Raw genomic sequence first — 24,413 nt, 5'->3', positions numbered from 1 at the left:
GATTTAGAAGGTTGCTATGTTTCTATGACTTGATTGATTCTGAATTCTAATCTTTTATTAATATTTCATTCAGCTTCTTTTCTTTTCACATTAACCTTGAAGCCATTTGTATTAAGTACCAAAATTGATGTTTTGGTAACGGGTTGGCCATTCTTTTGTTTACAGAAGATCAACCAAGATTGATCTTGCCTATTTTCAAGTTTTTGAATGTTATCATATCGTCGAATGTTTTTTTTTTTTTTGCATTTTTGAATTATTAATCACTGAATTAGATGTTTAAATTTACATTATCAGACTATTTTTGAATAACAATGTGCACATAGTAATGTATTTAAGAAAGGTTATAATAGATTATACAATAAGTTTGCATTTTATGCAAATATTTTTATGAACTACACTAAATAATTTATTATTTTTAAACAATTCCCATTCAACGAATGGGTACAAAACTAGTTAAAAAATAAAGAAGACAATTGATTAATTTTCAAACTTCAAAAGTACTAAGCCATATTGTTAGAAACTAAGGATAGCATCCATTAGCACTCCACCTGAATATTCGTCTCCATGCACCGCCTGTAATTTCTCTTAAACCCCAACCCCCGCAGTCCTAAAATTCCACTATCCCCACCTTCCCCTCCCAACAAATTGTTATGCTACCCGGCTACTCGCAGTCCCTAAAAACCCCCTATCCCCACTTTGCCCTCCCAAAAAATTGTTACTATTAACATATATAGTAAAGGAGGAAATCAGGGATTATTAGAATATAGGGAAAATAGCTAATATCGTCCCTAAATTTTTCACCAATGCTATTTTAGTTTTAAACTTTTATTTCTAACAAATTTGATACGTAATCTTATTTTATAATTCCAATTAAGGATCTCCGTGGCTGCGCCACAATCTAAAATCGATCCGACTCTTAATTGACTAACTAAACATGAGTATTTTGGGAACATCACTCACAGGATTATAATAAATCAAGTAAATCATATACAAAATCATAAAATTAAACTTAAAAAAAGTTTTATTTGGTTTTTTTATACTGTTTAAAAGTTTTATCGGGTGATATTTTACACTATTTACTTCTTTTATTACAATCCGACGAATGACATTCCTATAATACTCTTGTTTTATTAATCAATTAGGAGTTAGGGTGTGTTTGATAAAATATAAGTATGAAAACTGAAGTTTGAAGTCTGAATTCATTAAATTATTGAATTGTTAAGTATTTAATCTAAGACATTTAAGTGCATATCACATTCAGTGATAAGTGAATAACTTATCACTTAATTTTGAAAGCAAGTTTTGCCTAGAAAATTCAGTATCACTTAATTAATTTCGATGCCCAATTTTTGGTTATCAAATAGTCTAAATATATTAAGATTTGAATCCATTAAATTTAAGTGCTGAATTCAGTTATCAAACAGGGCTTAAATTAGTTTTAGGTAGTGGTGCCATTGTAAAAGACCTTAATTGGAACTACAAAAATAAGTTTAAGTATCAAATTGGTCAGAAATAATAGTTAGTGACTAAATCGACACCAACAAAAAAGTATAGGGATGAAATTGGTCATTTTCCCATATTTGATAAAACCCTAGCGCCGTGACTGCCGTCCCGTCCTCTGTCTCTCACCGTGAGAGAGTGTCTACCACCAAAAAAGACACTAGGGTTGATTTCATCATAATCTCGACGCTAGGGTGTTTGCCAATTTCAGACACTGTGGCCAATTTCATCACAGCATCTCTCACGTGACTGCCGCCACCAAAAAAGACACCCTCTGTTGATGCTTTTTTTTCATGAAGATGTCGAGGCTGATTTCATCACCATCACAGTCATATGGTTTCAACCCAGTAAAAATCATTTGTCAAATTCCAATCTTTTCAAGTTGCACTTCAATGCCACCAAGCCAGCTACCAGGAGGAGTGTGATATCACAATTGAACCCTCAATGCCGTCTGTTGTTTCTGCATTCTGTAAAATTGCACCGAAGAGTGAAGGTCAACTCAATTCAATGTCAGAAAGGCACTATTTGTGACAACAATGGTTCGACAAATGGAGGGGCTTTCGGTTCTCAAAATGTTGGGAAGAGGGCGAATATCAAGAAGATATTGATTTTAGGTGTATGGCCTATTGTGATTGGGCAAGCTTGAGAGTTCAATTATTCAGGGACTCAGGCTTGTAAGGTACTCAGGGAGGAGGGTTATGAGGTGATCCTCATCAATTCGAATCCAGATAGTGACATATCTAGGGGTTTTTTTTTTTCTCTTGTAATTGCTTGATGTAATATCAATTGGTAAAGGGTGATATCCTAAATAAAATTAATTTTTTCTTCATGTTACCGTAGACTTACACTTTATCAAAATATTGGCATATCAATTTCCAAATCCAGTCCAGCCTACATTAAAAATTTTTTTTTTTAGTATTAGAAATAAACACTTCCAAGCCTTCATAATACACTACTAGTTCTTGACTCTTTTATCTATATTTACTATTGCTTGAAAGGTTAACCAGAGACTAATGCCAATTTAGATGAGACAAAGGCTTATAAATAAAGTCGTGACTCGGATGGGTTTGAAAGGTCTTGGCCGTGACTTCCTGGATATATAAGCGCCATATGTTAATATCCCGTGTTCGAAGCCATAGAATTGTCAAGATTCCGACAAACGTCAACTGCATAAGGTTTCAACATAATTTTCCAGAAAGCTTTCTGAGGCAACTAATTCTCTTCACTATTTTTATGCAAATTCATCAAATCAAATATACTTATACGATGGCACATAGATCAACTCAACTACAAATTTGAAGTCCTAGCAACGGCTTTATCATAATTAGTCAGTTACCCCAAAAGCAATATATTGCTAACTTGATATTTCTCAATTTAACATTCGTAGAAAGCACCCAATTAAAAGTTTGCCAAATCTTTTTTTTTTTTTGAGTCCGTGAATCAGAACAACATTATGAGCTATATATATATATGTGTGTGTGTGTGTGTGTGGTTTTTCTGCCAAAGAATGAAAAAAACAGAAGGTGAAATTTTCCCAGACAAGACTATCTAGAATTCTTGTGTATTTGTAGTGCTACCCAAAATTTGGGTAACCATCAGTGAAAAGTTGTGTTTCTATAGTACTCAAGCTTTCCTTTGCTATAGAGTATCGATGTTGGTTTGTTTATCCCTTCAGGTTAATGTGAACCTAAATAATCATTGGCATAACAGATGAATACGGACACAACTTGGTGCAATAGACTGTGCAACCAAAAGGAAGACGTGAACACACTCTTAATCAATTTCTCCTGTTCCATTTCATGCAGCAGCAATATTAGTCGTTGAGACGCCCAAGAAAAACTAAAGAAAGTAAATAAAAACAAGGGAGAATAGGAAGGATTAGATAGGGAAAATATATAATGTAAGAGTAGATAAGATAAAAGAAAGTTTTAAACAGTTGATAATTACTGTACAAGATATAGAAAAAAGAAACTAACGGTTGCTGTTTATGACTTTCTTCAAAAGCGACATTTTTTCCATGTTGGGTGGCCTTAATCAAACTAATTTCTCCGCTCTACTGATTGTGGATTTGAATGGGTAGTGAAAAAGGAAAATCTGAAGAGGAAAGGTACAAAAGAAAGGGAGAGTTAAACTTTGCATTGAATTTTATTGGTTTTAAGTGAGCAATTTTTTCCCTCATGTGACCCTTTTCTGCCCAAATTGATTAATTTGCCGTTTCTGAACTAAATGTATTCAGAAATTGATAATTCATGTACTAAATGTGTTGCACGACAAAGTTTGTGAATGAAATATGTTTTTTCTAACCCAAATTTTGGGAACGAAAAGTGGATTTTTATCCTTCCAAAATTCTTTGAACATGTTTTGAATCTCCCAATGAGGTTTATGTTACATTTGCAATGATCATGCATAGGTATGTCACATGAACAATTTTTTTTTTTTTTGGAATATACAACATGTGCAGTATAAGTACTTTAGGTGTATGACAAACATATGACTATTATGCCATATGGTACAATTATTATAGACCTATGACGCAAGTTTTTTTTTAATATGTGAATTTTCAATAAATTAAGACATCTTTGATCAATGCAGATTTGCCCTTCTTTCATGTGCTATTATGGTAAGCCATTGATTGCAAAACAAATCACTAATGGCAACGAAACTTTCCTACTTTCATAAATTAGTTTTTTGCACTATAAAATGATGCCACAAGCGCGATGGAGCAAATCAGAGCCTAAGGAATTCCAATACGAAAGACCCAAAACAAACAAAAATGAAGGACCCTTTCGTGCTATCCCCTTCTTTCAATGGCACTCTTGCTAAGTGGCTTTACCCCTTCTTCAGCTGTTGATGATATTGGTCAGCTTCTCACCTAGTCTCTCCATCTATATCTGTTTCTCAAAAGCCCTTAAATTTCTTTTTTAACTTAAAATTCTAAACACTCACCCGTAATACTAGCTATTTTACTTGTTCAATTTTTCTATGAATCAAAACGCTAATAATATCACTCTCTTTAATGATTTAATGATCTTAAATCTTGTACCTACAAGAGTTCACAAGGGCAAATATTCATATTATATATAACGTGTACAATCATGATAATTCTAATGGCTTGAATCTTTGTTTTCTTTTTCCTGTATTCCAGTCCACTGGCTCGTTAGCTTTCCCTTCAAATATCAACACTACGATAAATATGGAGATGATGGGAATTCGAGATCAGTTTCCATCCAGATCCTCTCGAAAATGTTGATGTGATCAGGCTAAACCTCCTGAAAGCCGATGCCAGTGTTGCATGTTTTGCGCAAAGCCTCCTCCTCCACCTAATTAAACAATCTTAAACAAACAGTATTAGAGAGCATGTTTTTGACGAGGAACTTCCACAAGTGTCAAAAATCTGAATCCTTTTTTACTATAATTTTAGATTTATTTTAATTCAATAACCCTTATCTTCTCCTTATCCCTTTCTACTCTTAAATTTACGTGACCCACTAATCCACAAAATTAAAACTCCTAAATTTTAACTAACAGATAATAACCACCCTGCAAAATGATATCTGTAAATTTCAATTCATGTCTCACATTTATTACTAACACTTACCATATTACTGATAGCAATACTCACACTTATCACATTATTTTTTTTGGTAATAAAATAGAATAATTTAATTAATCATGAGATCAAATCTGCAACAAGTGCAAAACTAATAAAAGATGGAGGAGAGTTTCTCCATATACAAGAATCTAAAAGATTAACGGCATACTTAACCAGGTTATGAGCAGGAACATTAAATGACCTAGAAATCTATGAAACTTCCCAACACATGAAATCTTGACATAAGGCAATGAATCGTCAAATTCCAAACAGTCCAGCATTTTGATGACTTTTTGTGAATCTCCTTCCAAAACAATCTTATTGAAACCCAAATCATATACGAATTGAATAGCATGTTTGGCCGCATATGATTCAACTGCATTTGGTTCCAATATCCCAAGAATTTTTTTGGAAAGACCAGCAATGAACCTTCCTTTATCATCTTGGATAATAACACCAACCCCTGATAATTTATCATCCATAAACATAGCTCCATCAAAGTTTGCCTTAACAAAACCTGCATTGGGTCGTATCCAATGACCTATTGATAACCATGATTGGAGAGAGGTAGGCGTATTGAACTTGTCTTTGGAATTTGCTTCATGGAATTGTTTTAGACATGCTATGGACAGGGAGACCAAGCTAAGAGGATCTCTGTAGGACCCATCAAAGATTGCTCCTTTCCTATTATTCCATAAATCTCTAAGAATAACACCCACCAATTCCATCTCTTTGCTTGATAGTCACAAAAGAAGGTTGGGAAGCCAAGATTTATCTGATCAGCCAATTGCATTTGAACTTACTGGCTTAAGAAACTATGTGCCTATGATTGCATAGCTACAGGACAAGTTAAGAAGGTATGATCAACATCATCAACTAGAGCGAGACATAAAGGGCAAGAGGTATCTAAATGGAGCCCTTTAGTATTGAGTTTTGTGCTGGTTGGCAGTATATCTTTACATGCCCTCCATAAGAAAATTTTAATTTTCTCAGGAAGATTCAAGTGCCAAAGCCGACACCAAACACTTTGCTTTAGAGTACTACTGCTCGATGGCAAATTCTCCCAATTAGAAGATTGCTCCTTGATCAAGTGATACGCACTCTTCACAGTAAAAGATTCATTCTTTGAAAAGTGCTGGATTAGCTTATCCCTATTGTGAGCATCTCCAATTGGAATGCTTTGAATTAATACAATCTCCTCAGGCCAAAAAATTTCCTGCAATAAGTCAACTCGCCAAGTCTTTCGTTCGTAGTCTAGGTGATCAACTGTGGAATTCTCCAGCAATGCAATAGACCGTGACACGATTTTAAAAGTAGATGGCCATGGAAGCCATCTATCTTTCTACATTTTGATAGACTGGCCAGAAACAACTCGCCATCTGCTTCCAGCTTCAGTATACTTCCTAACCTCACATAGTCCGCGCCAAGACCAAGAAGGCCGTGATCCTTCTTGAGCCTGGAAGAAATCAGTATTGGGAAAATATTTAGTTTTATATACCCGATGAAAAAGGCTAGATGGTTGTGTAGCAATATATGCTCCAGGCTTACTTAGATAACAATCCAAGCTTAAAAGCCTTAAGCAACCTAACCCATTCCTCCATCTTCTTTTTCGGCTTCAAAGCTTATCCCAACTAACCCAGTGAATTGGTCTAGCTTTATTTCCATCACCCCACCAAAAATTGCTCATTATTGATTGGATGTCCATTAGCAAAGAATCTGGAAATTTGAAACAAGACATCGAATATGTGGGAATTCCCTAAACTACTACTTTCAGCAAAATTTCTTTTCCCCCTTTTGATAACCATTGTTCATTCCATCTTTGAATTCATTGCCAAATTCTATCCTTGATAGAAGAGAATACCTCACATTCGGAGCATCCAATAATGGTAGGAAGATCAAGATATTTTTCATGTGCAACCACTTCTTTAATATTCAGGAACTAAGTGATATCTTGTTGGGTTGATAAATCTGTGTTACTACTGAAAACCACAACTGATTTCTCAAGATTGATCGCTGGCCCAAGAGCTTCCTTATATAGTTGCAAGATATCCTGAATATGTCGATCTTCTTGTAGTGTCGTTTTGCCAAATAACAAAGTATCGTCTACAAATAATAAATGAGAAAGCTTGGGGCCACTCTGTCCTATTCAAACTCCTAACAATTTACCACAAGCCTTTGCTTCTTGTAATAGATAGGAAAAAGTCTTTGCACATATAAGAAATAAATACAAAGAAATTGGATCGCCTTGTCTAATGCCCCATTGTGGCCATAGATAACCAAATTGAACACCACTGAGCTAAAAAGAATAAGAAACAGTAGAAAAACAATTGGAAATAAGATCAACAAAAGATGGATGAAAACCTAAAGCCAACATCATTCCTTTAAGAAAAGGCCACTCAACCCTATCAAAAGCTTTGTTCATGTCCAATTTAATGGACATGGATCCCTCTTTGCCTGCAGACTTTGATTTAAGAGAGTGATTAACTTCGTAAGCGATCAGGATATTATCTATAATGAAACGACCAGGAATAAAAGCAAATTGAAAGGGTGAGAGAATTATTGAAAGAACTTTATTTAATCTATTAGCTATAACCTTAGAAGCTAACCTATAAACTACATTACATAAACTAATTGGATGAAATTGAGTTATATTGGATGGAATTGGCATTTTGGGATAAGCACAATGTAAGTGAAATTCAATTGATCATCAAAAAGCCCATTGTTCAGGAAGTCAAGAACACTTTTTACTACATCCTGACTAACGACATGCCAAAATTTCTGATAAAATATTGGGGACATGCCATCAGGACCAGGATATTTAAAAAGATGCATTTTATTTAAAGCTTTTGTTACCTCAAAAGTTGAGTACATTCGCATCAATGAATAATTCATTCATTTAGATACCTTAGGTTGCACCCTTTGTAAAACTGCATCAATTATCTCAGGAGATGGCTTTGAACTGGAAAAAATGGATCCAGAATGGTCTAAGATAATGTTCTCCAGATCATCATGGGAGTTCCACCACTACCCGGCATCATTGAAAAGGCCATTTATCTAATTTTGCTTTCTTCTCTTGGATGCTTGTGCATGGAAAAAAGCTGTATTGTGATCCCCCTCTTGGTACCAGTGAGTTTTACTGCTTTGCTTCCACATAGTATTTTCCCGATCCAAAATATCCTCTAATTGATTTGTTAAAGTCCCAATTTGAGCCTTAACAACATCAGAGAGAATCCCTTGCTGTAGCTTAGCAATCTTTTTCCTTAGGTCATCTGCTGCAGAACAAACATTACCAAATTTTGATTTGCTCCATTGTAAGACCCATTCGACATTCATTAGTTTTCTTTAACAAATTAACACAAGCATTATCTGCAGATGTACTTTCCCAAGATTGACGAATTACATTTTCACAATCATTCGCCTTTATCCACATGGCTTTGAACATAAAACATTTAAATCTCTTCACCTCGTTTTTAGTCTTTGAAAATTTAATGAAATTCTCAAAGCTAAAAACTATAGGCAAATGATTAGAGAATATAGACTGCACATGTTTGATTTTTGACTCAGGAAATAAGTCCAGAAAATCTTGAGTTGCACAAGCACGATTCAGTCTCGCCCTAATTGTATCTGGATATGTCCGACTACGGCACCATGTATAAGTGAAACCTTCATAGCCCAAATCATGTAGATCATTATCCATCAAAACCTGACGAAAATTCATGATTTGCCAATTCATGGACCAGAACCTTGAAACTCATTTTGGCTAAGGACCTCATTATAATCACCAATACAAAGCTAGGGGAGCCGAGATTGTGTGCTCAGTTGTCTAAGAGAATTCCAGGAATATTTTCGCTTTGAAGCATCAGGATATCCGTAGAAGCCAGTTAAACACCTTGTATAATTTGGCATATGAACTTTGGCATCAATAAAACTATTTGCAAAGCAGTTCAATGATATGTCAAGAACTTTTTTCCACAAGAGAACCAACCCACCAGAAGTGCCCTTTGCATCTACACCAATACCAAACCATCTAAGTTGCTGCTTTAATTTCTCCACAAATTTACTAGAACACTTAGTTTCTATCAAAAAAATAATTGAAAGTCTTCCCCTCCGGATAAGACTCCGGAGTTCATGAACTATACAGAGATTTTTCAGCCGCGAATAGTTCCAATTTAAAAGACTCATGATTCTCGACAGGGCTAGTGACTAGCCTCCGCCGTTGATATACCGTGTGATGAGATAGCACTATATCAACATCCTCAAAGAGGGAAAAATTATTAGGACGTTTCACCTTACTGCCTAATAACCTTTTTTGAAACGATTGATCTGTAGAACACGTCAAACTTGATTTGAGACTGTCAGTGCACTCTCTCTATTTTAAGGTACTAGCCGGAGCCCGAAGTTTATAGATATCGGAATGTTTTTTTTGCTCAGCTAGGGTTGCATCAACTAGGAAGATCTATGATGTTTTGATAAGAATGGAGGAGTTGTTTGTAGTTTGGGTTTATTGTAGAAGTTTGCCAGGAAAAGCTGGGGAAGTAGTTAGGAGGATTGGTTTAGGGAAAGAGATATTGGGATTTATGTTTTCAGATAGTTGGGTATGCGCAGGAGTGGAGGTGAGATTATTGGATGTTGTATGAATAGGTGGCTCAGATGAGGAGGGAACAGGGTCAGAAATTATTGAGGATGTAATAAGACCATAGCTCTTGTGTTGAGTGAGAGTCGCATTTCGCAACTGGCTTGAGGTAGTTAGAAAAGCAGAGAATTTGTCCTGGAATATTTGGTTTTTTGATTGAACTATTGGAGTGAAAGAAGCATTAGGTGATTGGTTTCATGTTGGTTTGAACTGGTATGTTGTTATCCAAAGGGGCAGACAGTTTGGGTTTATTGCGTGGTGTAATGGGGAGGAGAAAAGAGTCATTGGTGGGTTGGGTTGAAAAAGCAGAGGATTTATTGGTTGTCCATTTAGCTGCTATACTTTTTTATTTAAGTTGGATAAGATCAAAATTATTAGAGGTAGAGGCAGAGGCAGAAGATTTACCTTTGATTTGGAGATTGGATATGATTAGACTTTGAAAATTCAAAACAGAGAGGTGATGAGGATTTAGTTGATCTCTTTCCCTTATCCGTTCCTTGTGGCACGCGATTCTCATTATTGCTTATCATTGCAGCTGGCCGTGAATGTTGTTGGCTAGAAAATAATTTTTCCAATTTAGCTCGAAGCCATCCTCCATATTGCGGATCACCAGTTTCATAGGTTGCTACATCAAGCTTCAATTCACAATCCTGATTACCATGGCCAATCCTTCCACAATAGAAGCATAATATAGGGAGCCTTTCATATTGAAAAAACACATTGTGTACTTTGCCTTCAATGAACATATGCATTACTCGCTTAAGAGGAGATTCAAGATGTATTTTCACGCAATACGAAGGAATTTTCCCCAGACAAACAAGCCACCTTTTGATTCAAAGCCTTCATAGACCCTTAACTTATTGCTAGGATATTCTGCTATTTTGGCATTCAACCAACTCAATGGAAGATCATATACACGCACCTAAAAGGAGTAGGTGTCAAGTTTAATGTTGGTTGGCTGGACGTTGCTGATATAATCACTGATGACTAGTAAATTATCATCAAAACACCATGGACCACCGGAGAAAACTTTTTTCTTATCAAGCATGTCATTAAATTAAAAAATAAAAAGGTTATCTCCTAATGAAGTATGGGTGAGACCTTTGGATGGGTTCCAAACCTTCTTCATAGTAGCCATCAGCGCTTCACCATTGAATAGCTTTCTGGTAAAAAGTTTGCCTAAGATGCACAACTCGCTTAAAGAATCTTCAATATCATCCGCATCGTCTAGCAATAAATTTACTTCTTCTTCATCATCACGAAGATGTAGTTTTTCACACATTCTTTCCAGTTCTTCAACCATGGAAGCCGAGACAAAAGATACAATCTCGAAAGGAGCACAAATTGTATAAGACTGCTGAATGAATCACGTTCTACAAACTTGCATGACCCAAAGAAAATGAAAGACTTCATTTTTGAAAAAAATAAAACCACAACAGAGATAAAAGACATCGAGGAAAAAAGTATGGCAAACGGGAATCAAATTGAGTGATAGTTGGAATGGAAACTGATTAAAAATGGAACAGAATAGTTGTTTGAAAAGGTCAAAATAGGGATGGAAAGTGTTGAACTTCGACTAGAAACTAGGGAAGAGGACAGCCTGCACTAACAAGGAGAAGGCCCACAGAGAGCAAAGCTTCTTATAGGAGAACTAAACTATCAATCTCCCATGTAAAATTTGGGGAGATTGTTTTTCCACTTATCACATTACTGATAGCAATAACTAACTATTAATTTAAGAAACTTACAACTACGAAAGTCACATATCCAAAATTTAAGAACTTGTTTGAATTACAATTTTCACAATTCTATGTATCTTATTGTCATAATGTATTTTACACGCATAATCATTTACAAAACTGATGATCACTAACCCATTTTACCTATTTTCATTTGTCATCACACAAATTAAATACAGTGAAAAAAAAAGACTATGTATTATACTCTCACCATGGATGAATCTCACTTACAAGCATTTCAATCAATGAAGAAACCAAGATTTTTTTCTAGAGGGGCTAAAATTTTTCCTAACATAATTATTTTTATGTGTTATGTTCAAAATAATTTTCATTTATTTAAATATATGACATCTAAAAATATCAAATATTAATTTTAATTATAAAAGGATGTAAAAAACAAATAACTTTGTTAAGAAAAAAATTAATTTGAAGGTAGTTGATTCACACACACACACGCACACATATATACATATATATATATATATATATATATATTCTTATAATATAAACTAAAATTGTAAAAAATTAGGAAGGCCAACATTATTTTATACAAATATTTACACAATATGAATTAAAATTTTTAAACCTTTAGGGAGGTGGCTATGGCCTCCATTAGCCTACATTGGTTCCATCATTGATTTCAATGGCGTCTTAATTTCAAACCTGTAAGATTATAAAGGAGAAAACAACTGATCACAAAACGAATCTTATACCATAGTGATCCCACTAAAATATTTTTAAAAGATCCAATAAGTTCACTTCCAAGAAATACAAGTCTCACTAAATATTTTTTTGAAGTATGAACTTCACAAAATTCAACAAAATTAATTAAACCACCAATATTGATTTTCATACTAAAAGTTGATTGATGTAAAAATATTCGCATCTTTGTGCAAAATTGTCAAACTGAATGCATAATGTTTGTAAGTATTTCATTTTAAAATAATTTTCATCTATTTAAATAGATGACATCTAAAAATATAAAATATTAACTTTAATTATAAAGGGATGTAAAAAATAAATAACTTTTTAAAGAAAAAATTAATTCAAATGTAGTTAATTCACACACACATGCTGGGTGTGTGTGTGAGATGCAATCTAGGTGGCAGAGAATAGAGATGCAATCTGATTACAAAGCTGTTATTGAAAAAATCCACAAGTGGTGCATGGAGGAATCACCAATAGCCACCATAATGGAAGATATAAGACAATTGAGTGACATGTTCCAATATTGTACTTTTTCTTTTGTGTATAGAGATGGAAATAGATGTGCTTATAAAATGGCATAATTTGCAACTAAACTTGTTTCCAATGTAATATGGAAACAAAGTTCCCTCTGTGGCTCAAAGAGAGTATACAGGAGGATAATAGGACCAATGTCCACTTTTGTAACTAACATCTTGTATTATCAAGTTCAATATATATATAAAGAGAATACCGTTGGAAAAAACACACAATTAAAATTTTTATAACTTGGGAAGGGGGCTATATCCCCCATTAGCCCTTATTGGTTCCATCATTGATTTCAATGGTATCTTAATTCCAAACCTGCAGGATTACAAAGAAGAAAATTACTGATCACAAAACGAATCTTACACCATAGTGATCCTGCTGAAATATTTTAAAAAAAGGTTCAGCAAGTTCACTTCCAAAAAATATAAGTCTTGCTGAACATTTTTTTGTAATGCAAACTCCACAAAATTCAATAGAATTAATTAAACCACCAATATTAATTTTCATACTAAAAGTTGATTTGTGTAAAAAATATTCGCACCTTTGTACAAGATTATCAAATCGAATGCATAATGTTTGTCAGTATTTCATTTTGAAATCAAATGCATGTATGGATAAAGAAAACTTCTTTTGCTTCATTAACAATTCTTTTTTGTATTAGGAGGCAACAAACTAACCATTCCTAGGCGCAATTACTAGGGTTTTACTAGTTATGAACTAGTATGATAAAATTGCGAGGATTCCACCAGTTGTACAACTATTCTTTCTGAGTAATAGTTTCATGCTCACCATATGACCCTAATTTGAATTTTTCTTTTTAACTTTTTCCTGTATATATGTTGCACCTGTTGACATTTTTCTAGTTCTGACAGGTGTCGAGCCTGTACAATAATAAATATCTACTCGAGAAAAATGTAAATTTTACATATAGCGGTGAGTAGGGTCGAATCCACAGGAACTGGGGATAATTCGTTTCCTTTCGAGTTAAGACAAGTGGGGGGTCTTCAATGGGAGGCAAATAAAAATGAAATAAAACAAACAAAATTCAAAACTAACTCACAAAGCACAATTTACTAAAAATAGCAATTAATAAAAGTTCTACCCAAAAGATCAACTGCTCAGGCACGGTCCAATTAAATGCTCATCGATGCAAAGATATTTCATCCATTTATCACTAGGTTGGTTATAATTATCAATAAGCTCTGACAGCCAGTTTTTCCTTACCTTTTCGACAGCCAAGGTACGACCGTTGACTGCTTCTCTAACCAGATAACAACCCTAAGTACGACCTTAGGAATTTAATCATCCAATTGCATTAGAACTAGAAGAACCCAACCCTAACCAATAGACACGCTAAGAGGGTTTATTTAAATTAGATCCTGCGTTTCTCCAACATAAAACTAATTATGATGGTTGTCACTAGTTATCAACCAAACGAACAATTACGGATCCAATTCAGTTAATGTGATAGTAGGCTATTGAATTAAATCACATATCCGGCCGTTGATATTCAATTAATAAAATACCCATGAACAATTAATTCAGAGAACGCACGAATAGCAACAGATTGGAAGAAATAATGAAAATTCGATTAGATCTCACAATTATTATGGGCCGCGCCCTCGCGTCGACTTTTGGGTAGAGGAAAAATTTAGCCGCTCCTCATCGTGTCAATCACACGTGGGTTAATTGATTCCATCCACACAAACATCACAGAATTTGGAACGATGAAATACCGAAGAAAGAAAAAGGAAAAAGTCTTCCTTGTCTCTGCGTTGATGTTCGTACTGAAGCCCAAAGTTCAACACAACACCCACGAGAATTTGTACAGAGCCGAAGCAAGAGCAAAAGAGTCTAAAGCGTAAAAGCCAAAAAGCAAGGAAAAGTCTACAACGTTTGACTGCTGCGTGAAAAGAAAACTAAAGCTAAAAAAATTTTCCCCTCGTGAATCTGGCCTTTTCCTATTTATATCTTCTAATTAGCGCCGCCAGGAGAAATCCACAAAGGGGTCAGGAACAAAGCTTTTGTTTAAAGGTTCTGATCCAGTGCTTCGGGTTCACGTGGACCGAGATCCTTAGTTGGCTCTGCTGCAATTAATCCCGCGGGTCCGGCTTGGGGTACCTTCTCCAATTTCTGGAGTGGCCACGCCCTGAGATAAAAGGTCTCCCAAAAATTACTCCAAAAGATTACTTTTTTACACCAAACCCCTACAAGTCACACAAATATCAAATATGAGCAAAATCTCAATTCTTAGAACCATAAGTAGCTAAAATTAAAACGAAATAATGGCGCAAAATATGCTCAATAATCGCTCTATCAAATCCCCCTGCACCTAAATAATGCTTGTTCTCAAGCATTTCGGAGCTCAGAAATACAATCAAGAAAGCAAAGGTTATGCAGTAATCTATACTAACACAAGCATCTTGTACTCCTGACAATGTCACCAAAATTAGAACATATTAGATAGGTAGGAATCCAAAAAGAATATGAACAGTAATACTCGTTACCTCCAAGAAAGTGTATGAATACTAGAAACGCTCAAATCAACATCATGGAATGGCATTACCATAGACTTATACATTTATCACATCTTCACCACTCAAAAATGAACCAAATACACTAATCAAAGGGGCTTTAATAGGGTTGTAATGGGGCTTAGGTAAAATGTGGGACAAAAAGTTAAGTATAGGATGTAGTGTGCCACGAATGTAGACACCAAATTTTTGGTGTAATTTCTTTTACTTTTTATTCTCATTTGTCGTGGTTACTTTTAGTTTTTTTTTTTTTTTAGTTTCTAGTTTCTATTTTTATTTTTTAAGTTTTAGCGTAGAAAAATCATGAAAAAAAAGGAGAAAAAGGAAAATTGTTCACAAAAATACATTCAAATTTAATTTTTTTTGGCATTTTGGTTTATTTTTGTTAATTTATTTTGAAAAAGAAAAGAAGGAAAAAATGATGAAAAATGATGAAAATGAAAGAAAAGATCGAAAATGGTAATTTTGTTATTTCTAGTTTGATTGATTTTGATGTGTTTGTAATTAAAATTGTTGTTTCTATTATTATTTAGTTTTACTATTATTTTTGTTAAATTATTAAGTTGAGAAAAAGAAAAAAAAAAAAAAGGATCACAATTCCATTTTCTGCCGGATCCATTTCTCCACTGCAGCACTACATCTTATAAACTACCGACTCCACTCCACTACCTCAGCAAAAACCAAAAAGAACATTCCAGCTCCACTCCACTACCTCAGCCTAAACCACAAAGAACATTCCAGTTCCACTCCACATTTTTTTTAGCTTCGGACCAAGACCAAAAGAGAGAGAGAGACTTACCTGGTAAGCACCGCGAGAGGAAAGAAAACAGCGAGCTGCAATCTTTCTTCTTCTCCCTTCTGTCCAGACCGTGAGCTAGAGCAACGGAAAGGAAGACACTGCGTGAGTTCCTCCCATTTCTGCACCCTTCACCCTCAACCAACTGCGATCATCCACCCACTTCAACAACCGCAGCTGCAACACCAACCCGCGAACCGAACTGGTGCGTGAAGCCGAGAGGAAGGAAGAAAAATTTTCAGATTTTTTTTGTGCGTGAGCTGAGTTGTTACAGAGGTAATTTCTGAGCCAAATTTAAGCTAATTAATGGTAGATGATAGAGATTAAGAGTCTGCATGTTGGATGGTGCGACTGGATGATGAAATTACCACCTGAGAAAATCTGTTTTGCAAAAGAAATGAGTTGGCCGAGAACTGATTTGGATAATGCAGCGTTAATCTTGTTTCTTGGAGTAATCTGAGCTTTTAAATGTTATTAACTAACTAAGAACTGGATGGTTAAGTCTTGCATGAAGTTAGTTAGCTCAGATTAAGCTAGAAAAGAAGAGATGAAACAAAATCGGCTTGCATGCAAGCTCATCCGAGGGAAGCTGAACAAATTGCTGGTTGATTGACGAATTCTTGGTAATAACCGAACTGAATTTGGACTGGAAATGCTAGCTAATCAGTTCAGTAGTTGTGCATGTGAGATTTAAGTGCCAAATACAAGGTTTTAACCGAAGGAAAATTCTGTTTAGGACTGACTAAAAGTTGAAAAAAAAACTGTGTGATGGCCGAGAGAGCAGAGTTGGAATTGTAGTTTGTTATCAGAATTTTCTTTGTGAGAATTATGCTAGGAAAGAGGGCTGCTATCCACGGTTGTCTTGAGCATCTAATGACCGAAATTTCTGACTTCATCATCTAATCAAATAGATGTTAATCCAACACTTAAATCTTGCTTTATGAAGATCATCTTACATGTTTAAGGTAGTAATTGCATTTGATGCCCGAAAGTTTGCTGGATAGTCCTTTCCCCTTATCCCAAGTTTTTGCATTTGGTTGAGTGTCGAATCTATCATGATTTTCTCGAATTGCTATGCATGAATACCTCGCGGTTGTGTAAAGAGTTTAAAGCTGCAACTTTGCAGCAATAGGTTGCAGAATTGCCGAAATCATGACTATTTTGACACTCTTGATGGTTGTTTGCTATTTGTTCTTGGTAATCATGTTAGAGTATTGGTTTAGTGTGTTGCCTAATGGATTTGCAAGTTCCACTGAAGTTCATCGCTGGGGTCTGCGAGGAATGCATTTTTTGGGTTGTAAAATGTGGTTGTTTCTGTTTGAGTTGTATAGTCTCAATTTGTTTGTTTGCAGAAGTGTCGACCAACTCTTTTCCTTTGCATGCTTAGTATACTACCTTAATGATAAGTTTTAGCTGGATTCTGGTTTGAGATGATTTTTAGAACTGGCAACATGATGTTGCCGAAGTTTCAGAGCATGAAAGTCACAAAACATTTTCCAGATTTGCTGCATACTCTTTACTTCTGTCATTGCATTAAAACATGAGAGTTGGGTATTAAAAATGGAAGGAATGAATGGTTGCATCGCTGTTTTGATCCACATTTGAGTTGGTTGAAGCTAACTAGTTTATGTTTGGGATGAAAATTGGCATTCGGCATTCACAGAACCGAAACCGCCATAAAAATTGCAGACTTATACCTCCTGTAGACCTGCATAGAACTTGCATGATTTCCTTATAAGTGGTGTTGGTTGGGATGTGAAAGATATGTGTTTCGTTGCTTAGTTCAAGTTTCTTTGGAGATTAGATGGGAAGTTGTGATCAAAGAGCTCCTGAAATCTGCATTTGGAACCAGAAATTGCCGAAAGGATGTTTGCTGCACTTTGTCTCTTGCTTTTGCTGTTATTACCTGCTTCCTTTGAGTGTAGTGGAGAAAGATACTTGACTCACAGTAGCGAATTGATCAAACTTGATTTTAATAGGGATCTATTGCAGTCTACTTTTATTGATGTTATTACATCTATTTTCTTCTCAAAAGGTCCTAAGGAGGTGTTAAGATTCTTCATTTTTTTTGACACCCTTGTTGATGGAAAATCTGTATTCCGAGGGGTTTAGTGTGTGTTTGGAGGATTTTTATATACCAAAGACATCTGGGTTCCTCCCTATGTCATGATATGATAGCAGTAATATGTAGAAAACCTGTTTTGATGACCTGTTATCATTGAGGAAAAATTAATAAGGTTGTAGTGCCTCTTCCAAATTTTTATGCTTAGTTGTCTTGGTGCTTTGAGTTGCGGCAACAGGGATAGAATTCCCTGGGCTTTGTTGCAACAATAGCCATCCCGTTTGTAGTTGCTAAGGTTCGTAAGTATGGGATTGGTTTGTTGTTCCATTTGAGACACTATGTGTATGTTCGCTGCAAGTCTGTTCCCTAGCATCTTTGCTGCATTTTATTTTCGTGTCCGTTTGGAACTTGTGAATCTGATGGAAGATAAGTCGATGCATGGAGTGAAACATTGATGAATGATGAATTTTTTTTTTTTTTTTTTTTTTTTTTTTTGAGAAACTCACAAGAAGATTACACAACGTGAGTAGTTTTGTTGTTTTGCTGAAGCCGAATAGCATAGGAAAGAAATAATTGCAGAAACAAGTTTCCTTCGTAGGTTGCATGTTTTTGCATGAAAGGAGTTCTTATAATAGCACTTTGACCCATCAAGTTCCCTTTTATTCTACAAAGGCCCAAATATGTATTGATTTCTTGCAATTGAGTCCTAAGGTATTTGCAATTTGAACCATTATTTGGCTTTTATTATTTTTGGGACCTTTGAAATGCTTAAATGTTTCAATTGGATTTGGATGTTTGGTAATAGTTGCATTTGGGTCCTCGATATTTTGCTATTTTAGAAATTTGATCAATGATTCGCTTTTGCTTGAGAATTATGCATTATTTGGCCATTTTTAAGTTGCAATTGAAGAAAGTTTGATGTTTTGGTGGGCTCAAATTATTTAGTTTATATCTTATCACTAAATTGGTGCATTAATCTTTTGTTTTTGGTGATTTTAGCCTAAGTTAGTCTTTTCTTGGGTGACTCTAGCCAAGTTGACTTTGTTTACTTCCTTAGTATCACCAACGGGGAGGTATAATCTCTTTTACCCCTTTTGTCTCTCCTATGTGATCCAATGTGCTAAGTGTGAATCGCATGCCTAATTTGCTTTCATTACCATTCTTTAGTTCCATTATTTCATTCATTCTTGCTTTTATTAAATTATTCTTTTAAATGGGGTATGTGTACACCTCTTGGCTTGTAATAGATAGGGCTGTGGCGAGCAATTTGGTCCATTTTCCCCTTCCCCTTTTGTTTTAGTTAGTGAATGTAATAAGTTCATTAGCTTGGTTGCATGCCTATGTGTTATATGTTAAATGCTTTATTAGGATTTTGCATCTAGTCAAGCATGCTAAGTGTTATGTGCTACGTGTTTATAAGTGATTCGCATGTCTACTCGTTTTTCGTAAGTATAAATGAATGGAATGGATGAATGTACGTCACCACACTAGTCCAACGCTAGTTGTGGCTTCTTTTATCGTTTCCACTAGTCCAACGCTAGTCGGAATTCATAGAATGGGCTAGTCCAATGCTAGACCCAATAGGTTCTTTTTTCCCTTTTTCATTAAGTGCATGATCACCACATATCACGCATTTTTCCTTAGCTTATCATTTGGTATGTTCCTCAAACCCCTTCCCCTTCACTTTAGGACTTGCATCTCATGCTAGTTAGGGTTCATTTGCGTGAAAATCCCCTTAAATATGGGATATAGACGAGTGTGGCTTTTTCTAAGCCTTAGCACGCTTGTATCCTCTCTATCAAAGGGCAAATTGAGTCACGATTTAGGTCTCCCCGTACCCATTATGCATGAATTCCCTAGGTTCATGCATCCATTCTATCATAACACTTTTCTTCCTATTTGCACACGTACACCTTTTTATCCCTTCACTTGCACACGAACACTTTTTGCACACGTGCATCTCTTTATCCCTTCACTTGCACACTAGCACTTTTTATCATAACTTGCACATGCACTTCATATTACCATCGCACATACCATACCTTGCCCACTCACGTGCACATTTTCACTTATGCATCTTTGTTTTTTATTACTTTTTCAAACTCATGCCTTCACATTGCATACATGCATTTCCTTCATTTGCATCTCACTTGCATTATTCGTGACTTCTTCAAAGGATCGTTATTGGGCTTCACAATTAATGTGATTGGCACCACTCAACCTTTGAAGAGAAATTTCCCCCAATACCCCTAGGTCTAGGGTTTTGCATTCATGTAGCACATCCAAATGTAATAAATTCTTTGGTTAAAACAAGAAAATTTTTGATTAAATCAACGCAACTAGCCTTGGCTAGGTCGAAGGGGTGCCTTGGATTTTTATCCTTGCCTTCCCCTTCGTCAAATGTGACTCCCGAATCTTTTTCTTTGTTTGCGTGGACTAGGAGTCGTTCAAAAGGGTTTCTTACTTTTTTCCTTAAAAATTCACTTTTTGGGTGACTTGGTACACCCTAACTCTATACCAAGTGGCGACTCCATTTTTCATATAAAAAACCCTTTTTGAACTATTTTTCTTGGGTCAAATCGTCGCAGTTTCAAAAGTCCCATTTAGACCCATCTTTCTTTTAAATCACAATTCATTTTCCAAATCACAAAATACATCTTTCTCAAACCATTCATTTTTATTTTTATCAAAAAAAAAAATAGGGGCGCGACAGTTGGCGACTCCACTGGGGACTTTCGAGAGTCCGAGCAAATTTGATTTAATCAATCTTTTTCTTCTTTTAACCTTTTCATATATCACATTTGGGTGTTTTAGGGTTGCATTTTTTCCTTTTTTAGGATTTTTTGCATTTCACGCGTATCCAACTACTCCCTCGCTCGTGAATGTATGATTGGTTGATTGGATGTATGTTTACTTGTTTATCTCGCGCTTGCATTGCATTTGGGTGGGGGACATCACCTTAGAGCCTCGCGTTGGTTCTTGATCCCTCCCCTCCAAACGAGCACTAGCATACGTGCATACGCTTTAATTATTTATCCCTTTTATTTTTCTTTAGTGGCTTGTCACGCCACTCCACCCTATTAGGATTAGGTGACTCACTTGGACATGTGATCACGACACGATGTGTGTGTAGCATGTTCCAATGGGTCACTCAATCTTCCGCTTAAAGCTATTGGTTGATAGCCTTTAGCTTTTGGTCGAAGATTGAAGTTTTGATAGATTCACTCAAACACGTAGCCGTGACACGATGTGTGCGTAGCGGTGTTTGGGGAATCGCTCGAGCCACCGACAAAGAACCTTGGGATTGATGACCCTTGGTTTCTAAGTCTGAAGGCTCGGGGGCCTATGACCTATCGAGTCTAGATGCATTAGTAAGCCAAGCCTCATGCATTCATATTAGAATTGCCTAGGGTAGAGTCAGCCATTATCCTGAACTAGGGACACTATTCACGAGGGGAGGGGTCCCAACCCTCTTTTCTTATTTATCTTTATTGCCTTTTATATTATCTATTTGTCCAAATGTGTTATGTGATTATGTGTTGAGCTCACGTTTCCTTGTTTTTTGTTTTTGGCATTCACAAACATTAAGAAATAAGAGGTCTGGCATGACCTTCTTTTAAGACCTACCCTTGTAGATAGGCTATTGCACGTTTGACAAATTATGGTTTATTTTGTTCATAAATTCATAATGCCATACCGTTTTAGGCCTACTCTGGCAAATAAAGGGTTCCTTAGGTCACGTTTCATTTCAAATTGCATATTTTATTGTTTTAATAAAATGGCATCATGCATAAACCCTAGAAAGGGAACGCCACGTAGGGAATCCCGTTTTAGGAATAAAACCAACCCTTTTGTGTCCCATGGGTATTTAACCCTTCAAGGGACTGCACGTTTAAGTTATCGCATAACTGGAGGAATGAGACTCGTAGGTAAGGTAATTGACAAACTACCCTCTTCATTATCAGATGGCTTGCCCTCGCCGCATCTACCAATTGTTAATACCGTCGACTGAGGTTCAACAATGGCCCACCTTCATGTTACCTAGTGAATTGAATCAAGTAGCCCAATTTTTAGGACCAATTGGAGACTTTAAGCAGATCAAATCCAACAATTACTTGGTAGAGGCTTTAGTTCATCTTTGGGACCCCGAGTGTACTGCTTTTAGAATAGGCAATAGGCAAATGACTATAACACTCGAAGAAGTAGCTGGCCTCCTTGGTTTACCCACACGAGGAACTGCCTTGGTGCTTCCATTTGCTTCCGACAAGGCCGAATTTTGTCAAATTATAGGATTGAAAGAGTCCGTGCTACGAGGGTCAGATCAGGGCGTCGCTGTGAATATTCTGTTTGAACGATTTGCGCCACGCGATGGATTCGAGAGGCATGTGACGGATTTTGTGTTCACTTCCAAAGCCGTATGGGAGCGCAAAAGGCTACTAGTATATGGGGTAGTTATGGCTGGGACCTATCTCTTTCCGCGAAAAGATCAAAAGATAGCCTTCAAATCAGCAAAAATTGTGAATGACCTTTTCTTAGGAATTCAGGGTAAGCAATGCTCTATAGTCCCGACCATTCTCGCAGATATTTTCTTAGCTTGTACTGGTTGTCGAAAGGGAGAAAAGTTTTTCCATGGGGCGAACTTGGTTCTATACATATGGGCTACGGAACATTTTAAGAGACAAGCATCAGTTGCCGATAGTTTGCCGGTGGTTGGATATAATTGGGTAATCACACATCCCAAAAGAGTCAACGAGGGAGATCTACCTAAGAACGCATCCGAATGTGTGGATTACTTGGAAACATTGCAAGATTTCAACATTAGGTGGGTATTAGATTGGACAGACTGCTTTGAGCCGATACTTCGCACTAAGGAATCCAAACGTGTTCTCTTGCTGGGAACTCAAGGAATCATCTCATATACCCCGAAAAGATTTCTCAGACAACTAGGTCGCATTCAGGGGCCGCCACCGATTTCCGAGTTTAGTGAAGTCACCATTTTCTTTGATCAGGGGGTATGCCCAAAAGAGATCCCTATGAAGAGTCAAATCACTGAATCTTGGAGAACAATATCCGACGATAGAAGCATTCGTTATCTTCCGGAGCTCAAACAGAAGGGGGTAATGACCGCACCATACGAGGATTGGTTGAAAGATTCCACCACGCAAGGGTTGCAACATGAGCCGTATGAGGAAATTGAGAAGCTGAGAGCCATCATTAAAGCCAAGGACATGGAGGTGGTACAGTTGAAGAAATCCATCGAAGTGCACAAAGGAAAGGCAGAAGAAAACAAGAGGTTATATGAGAAGGAGCGAGAAAGGCGCCAAGAGATGAAGCGGAAATGTGGGGAATTATATGATCAAGCCGAACGTGTCCAGATGCCATATACTAGAGAGAGTAAAGACTCTGTACTAGATAGGCTTAGGAACTTTGGTGATCTTGTACAAAATCGCCTTCGCAATATGATGTAAACAGATGTATTTGGTTTTTGCAATGAATCCCTTCTCACAAAGTGTTTGTCAAATAACAGGTTTGATTAATGGGTCTCATTCCGAAAGTGTTGCATCATGCTAGGCCTACCCTTGGCACAAAAAGGGCCCCCCCATAGGACATGCATCCGAATTTTTCGAATAATTACTAACTCATGCCTTTTTCTTTTTTCTCTTTTTGAATAAATTGCAGAAATTCAGTAATCATTGGTTTATCTAAGGGAGTTCTTTCTTCATTTCAGGTAAATTTCAAAATAGCTTTTCGGAAAAGCCCCATTATTACGCGATCCCGAAGTAAGGCCCAAAGGAATCGTGTAGACATGAGTACTCAACCAGAATCATCCGATAAGGCCGTTGCCACTACCCAGCCGGAAGCTGCAAGTCCTGGGGTTCAGTTGACAGAGTTACTCACAAAATTTGGGGAAATGGCGTCAGAAATGGCCGCTCAGAAGAAGTTGATTGACGAGCTCGTTAGTAGCGGAGTGCAACCTGAGCCTGTACCCGCTACACAACCACAATCCGAACCATTTGTTATTCCTCCATTTCAAACCACCTTTGAGGGAACTTTTAACCCGCAATATGCTTTTACTCAAAATCCTCCTTTCTACCCTCCTTATGGTCAAGGATTTCAGCCTCAAAGCGACCCAAACATGCATCAGAACCCACCAGCTTTTTATCAAACCACCGCGGAGCCCGTGGTGCCGGAGCACACTTTTCAAAATAAGCCAGAAATGGGAGAGTCGTCTGCCCAGATTAATATGAAGTTACTTAAACGCTTGGATCGTTTTGATGAATTTATCCGGAAAAGCCAAGGTTTAAGCAAACAAGGGGTGTTGGA

At 36.4% G+C, this 24,413-nt stretch overlaps 1 protein-coding gene across 1 annotated transcript; it reads right to left on the bottom strand.

Moving 5' to 3' along the window:
• Positions 1-4,755: 4,755 nt before the first annotated feature.
• LOC140015765 (uncharacterized) lies at positions 4,756-5,820 on the bottom strand. The gene is made up of 2 exons (XM_072068580.1): positions 5,295-5,820; positions 4,756-4,820 (listed from the first exon to the last, which is right to left on the bottom strand). The coding sequence occupies exons 1-2, from the start codon at positions 5,818-5,820 to the stop codon at positions 4,756-4,758; spliced, it is 591 nt and encodes a 196-aa protein (XP_071924681.1).
• Positions 5,821-24,413: the final 18,593 nt, after the last annotated feature.

Source organism: Coffea arabica, chromosome 10c, assembly GCF_036785885.1.
Source record: "Coffea arabica cultivar ET-39 chromosome 10c, Coffea Arabica ET-39 HiFi, whole genome shotgun sequence".
NCBI classification, from domain to species: domain Eukaryota; kingdom Viridiplantae; phylum Streptophyta; class Magnoliopsida; order Gentianales; family Rubiaceae; genus Coffea; species Coffea arabica.
Note: the sequence above shows the minus strand (reverse complement) of the source record. Positions and strands in the feature narration are given on the sequence as shown.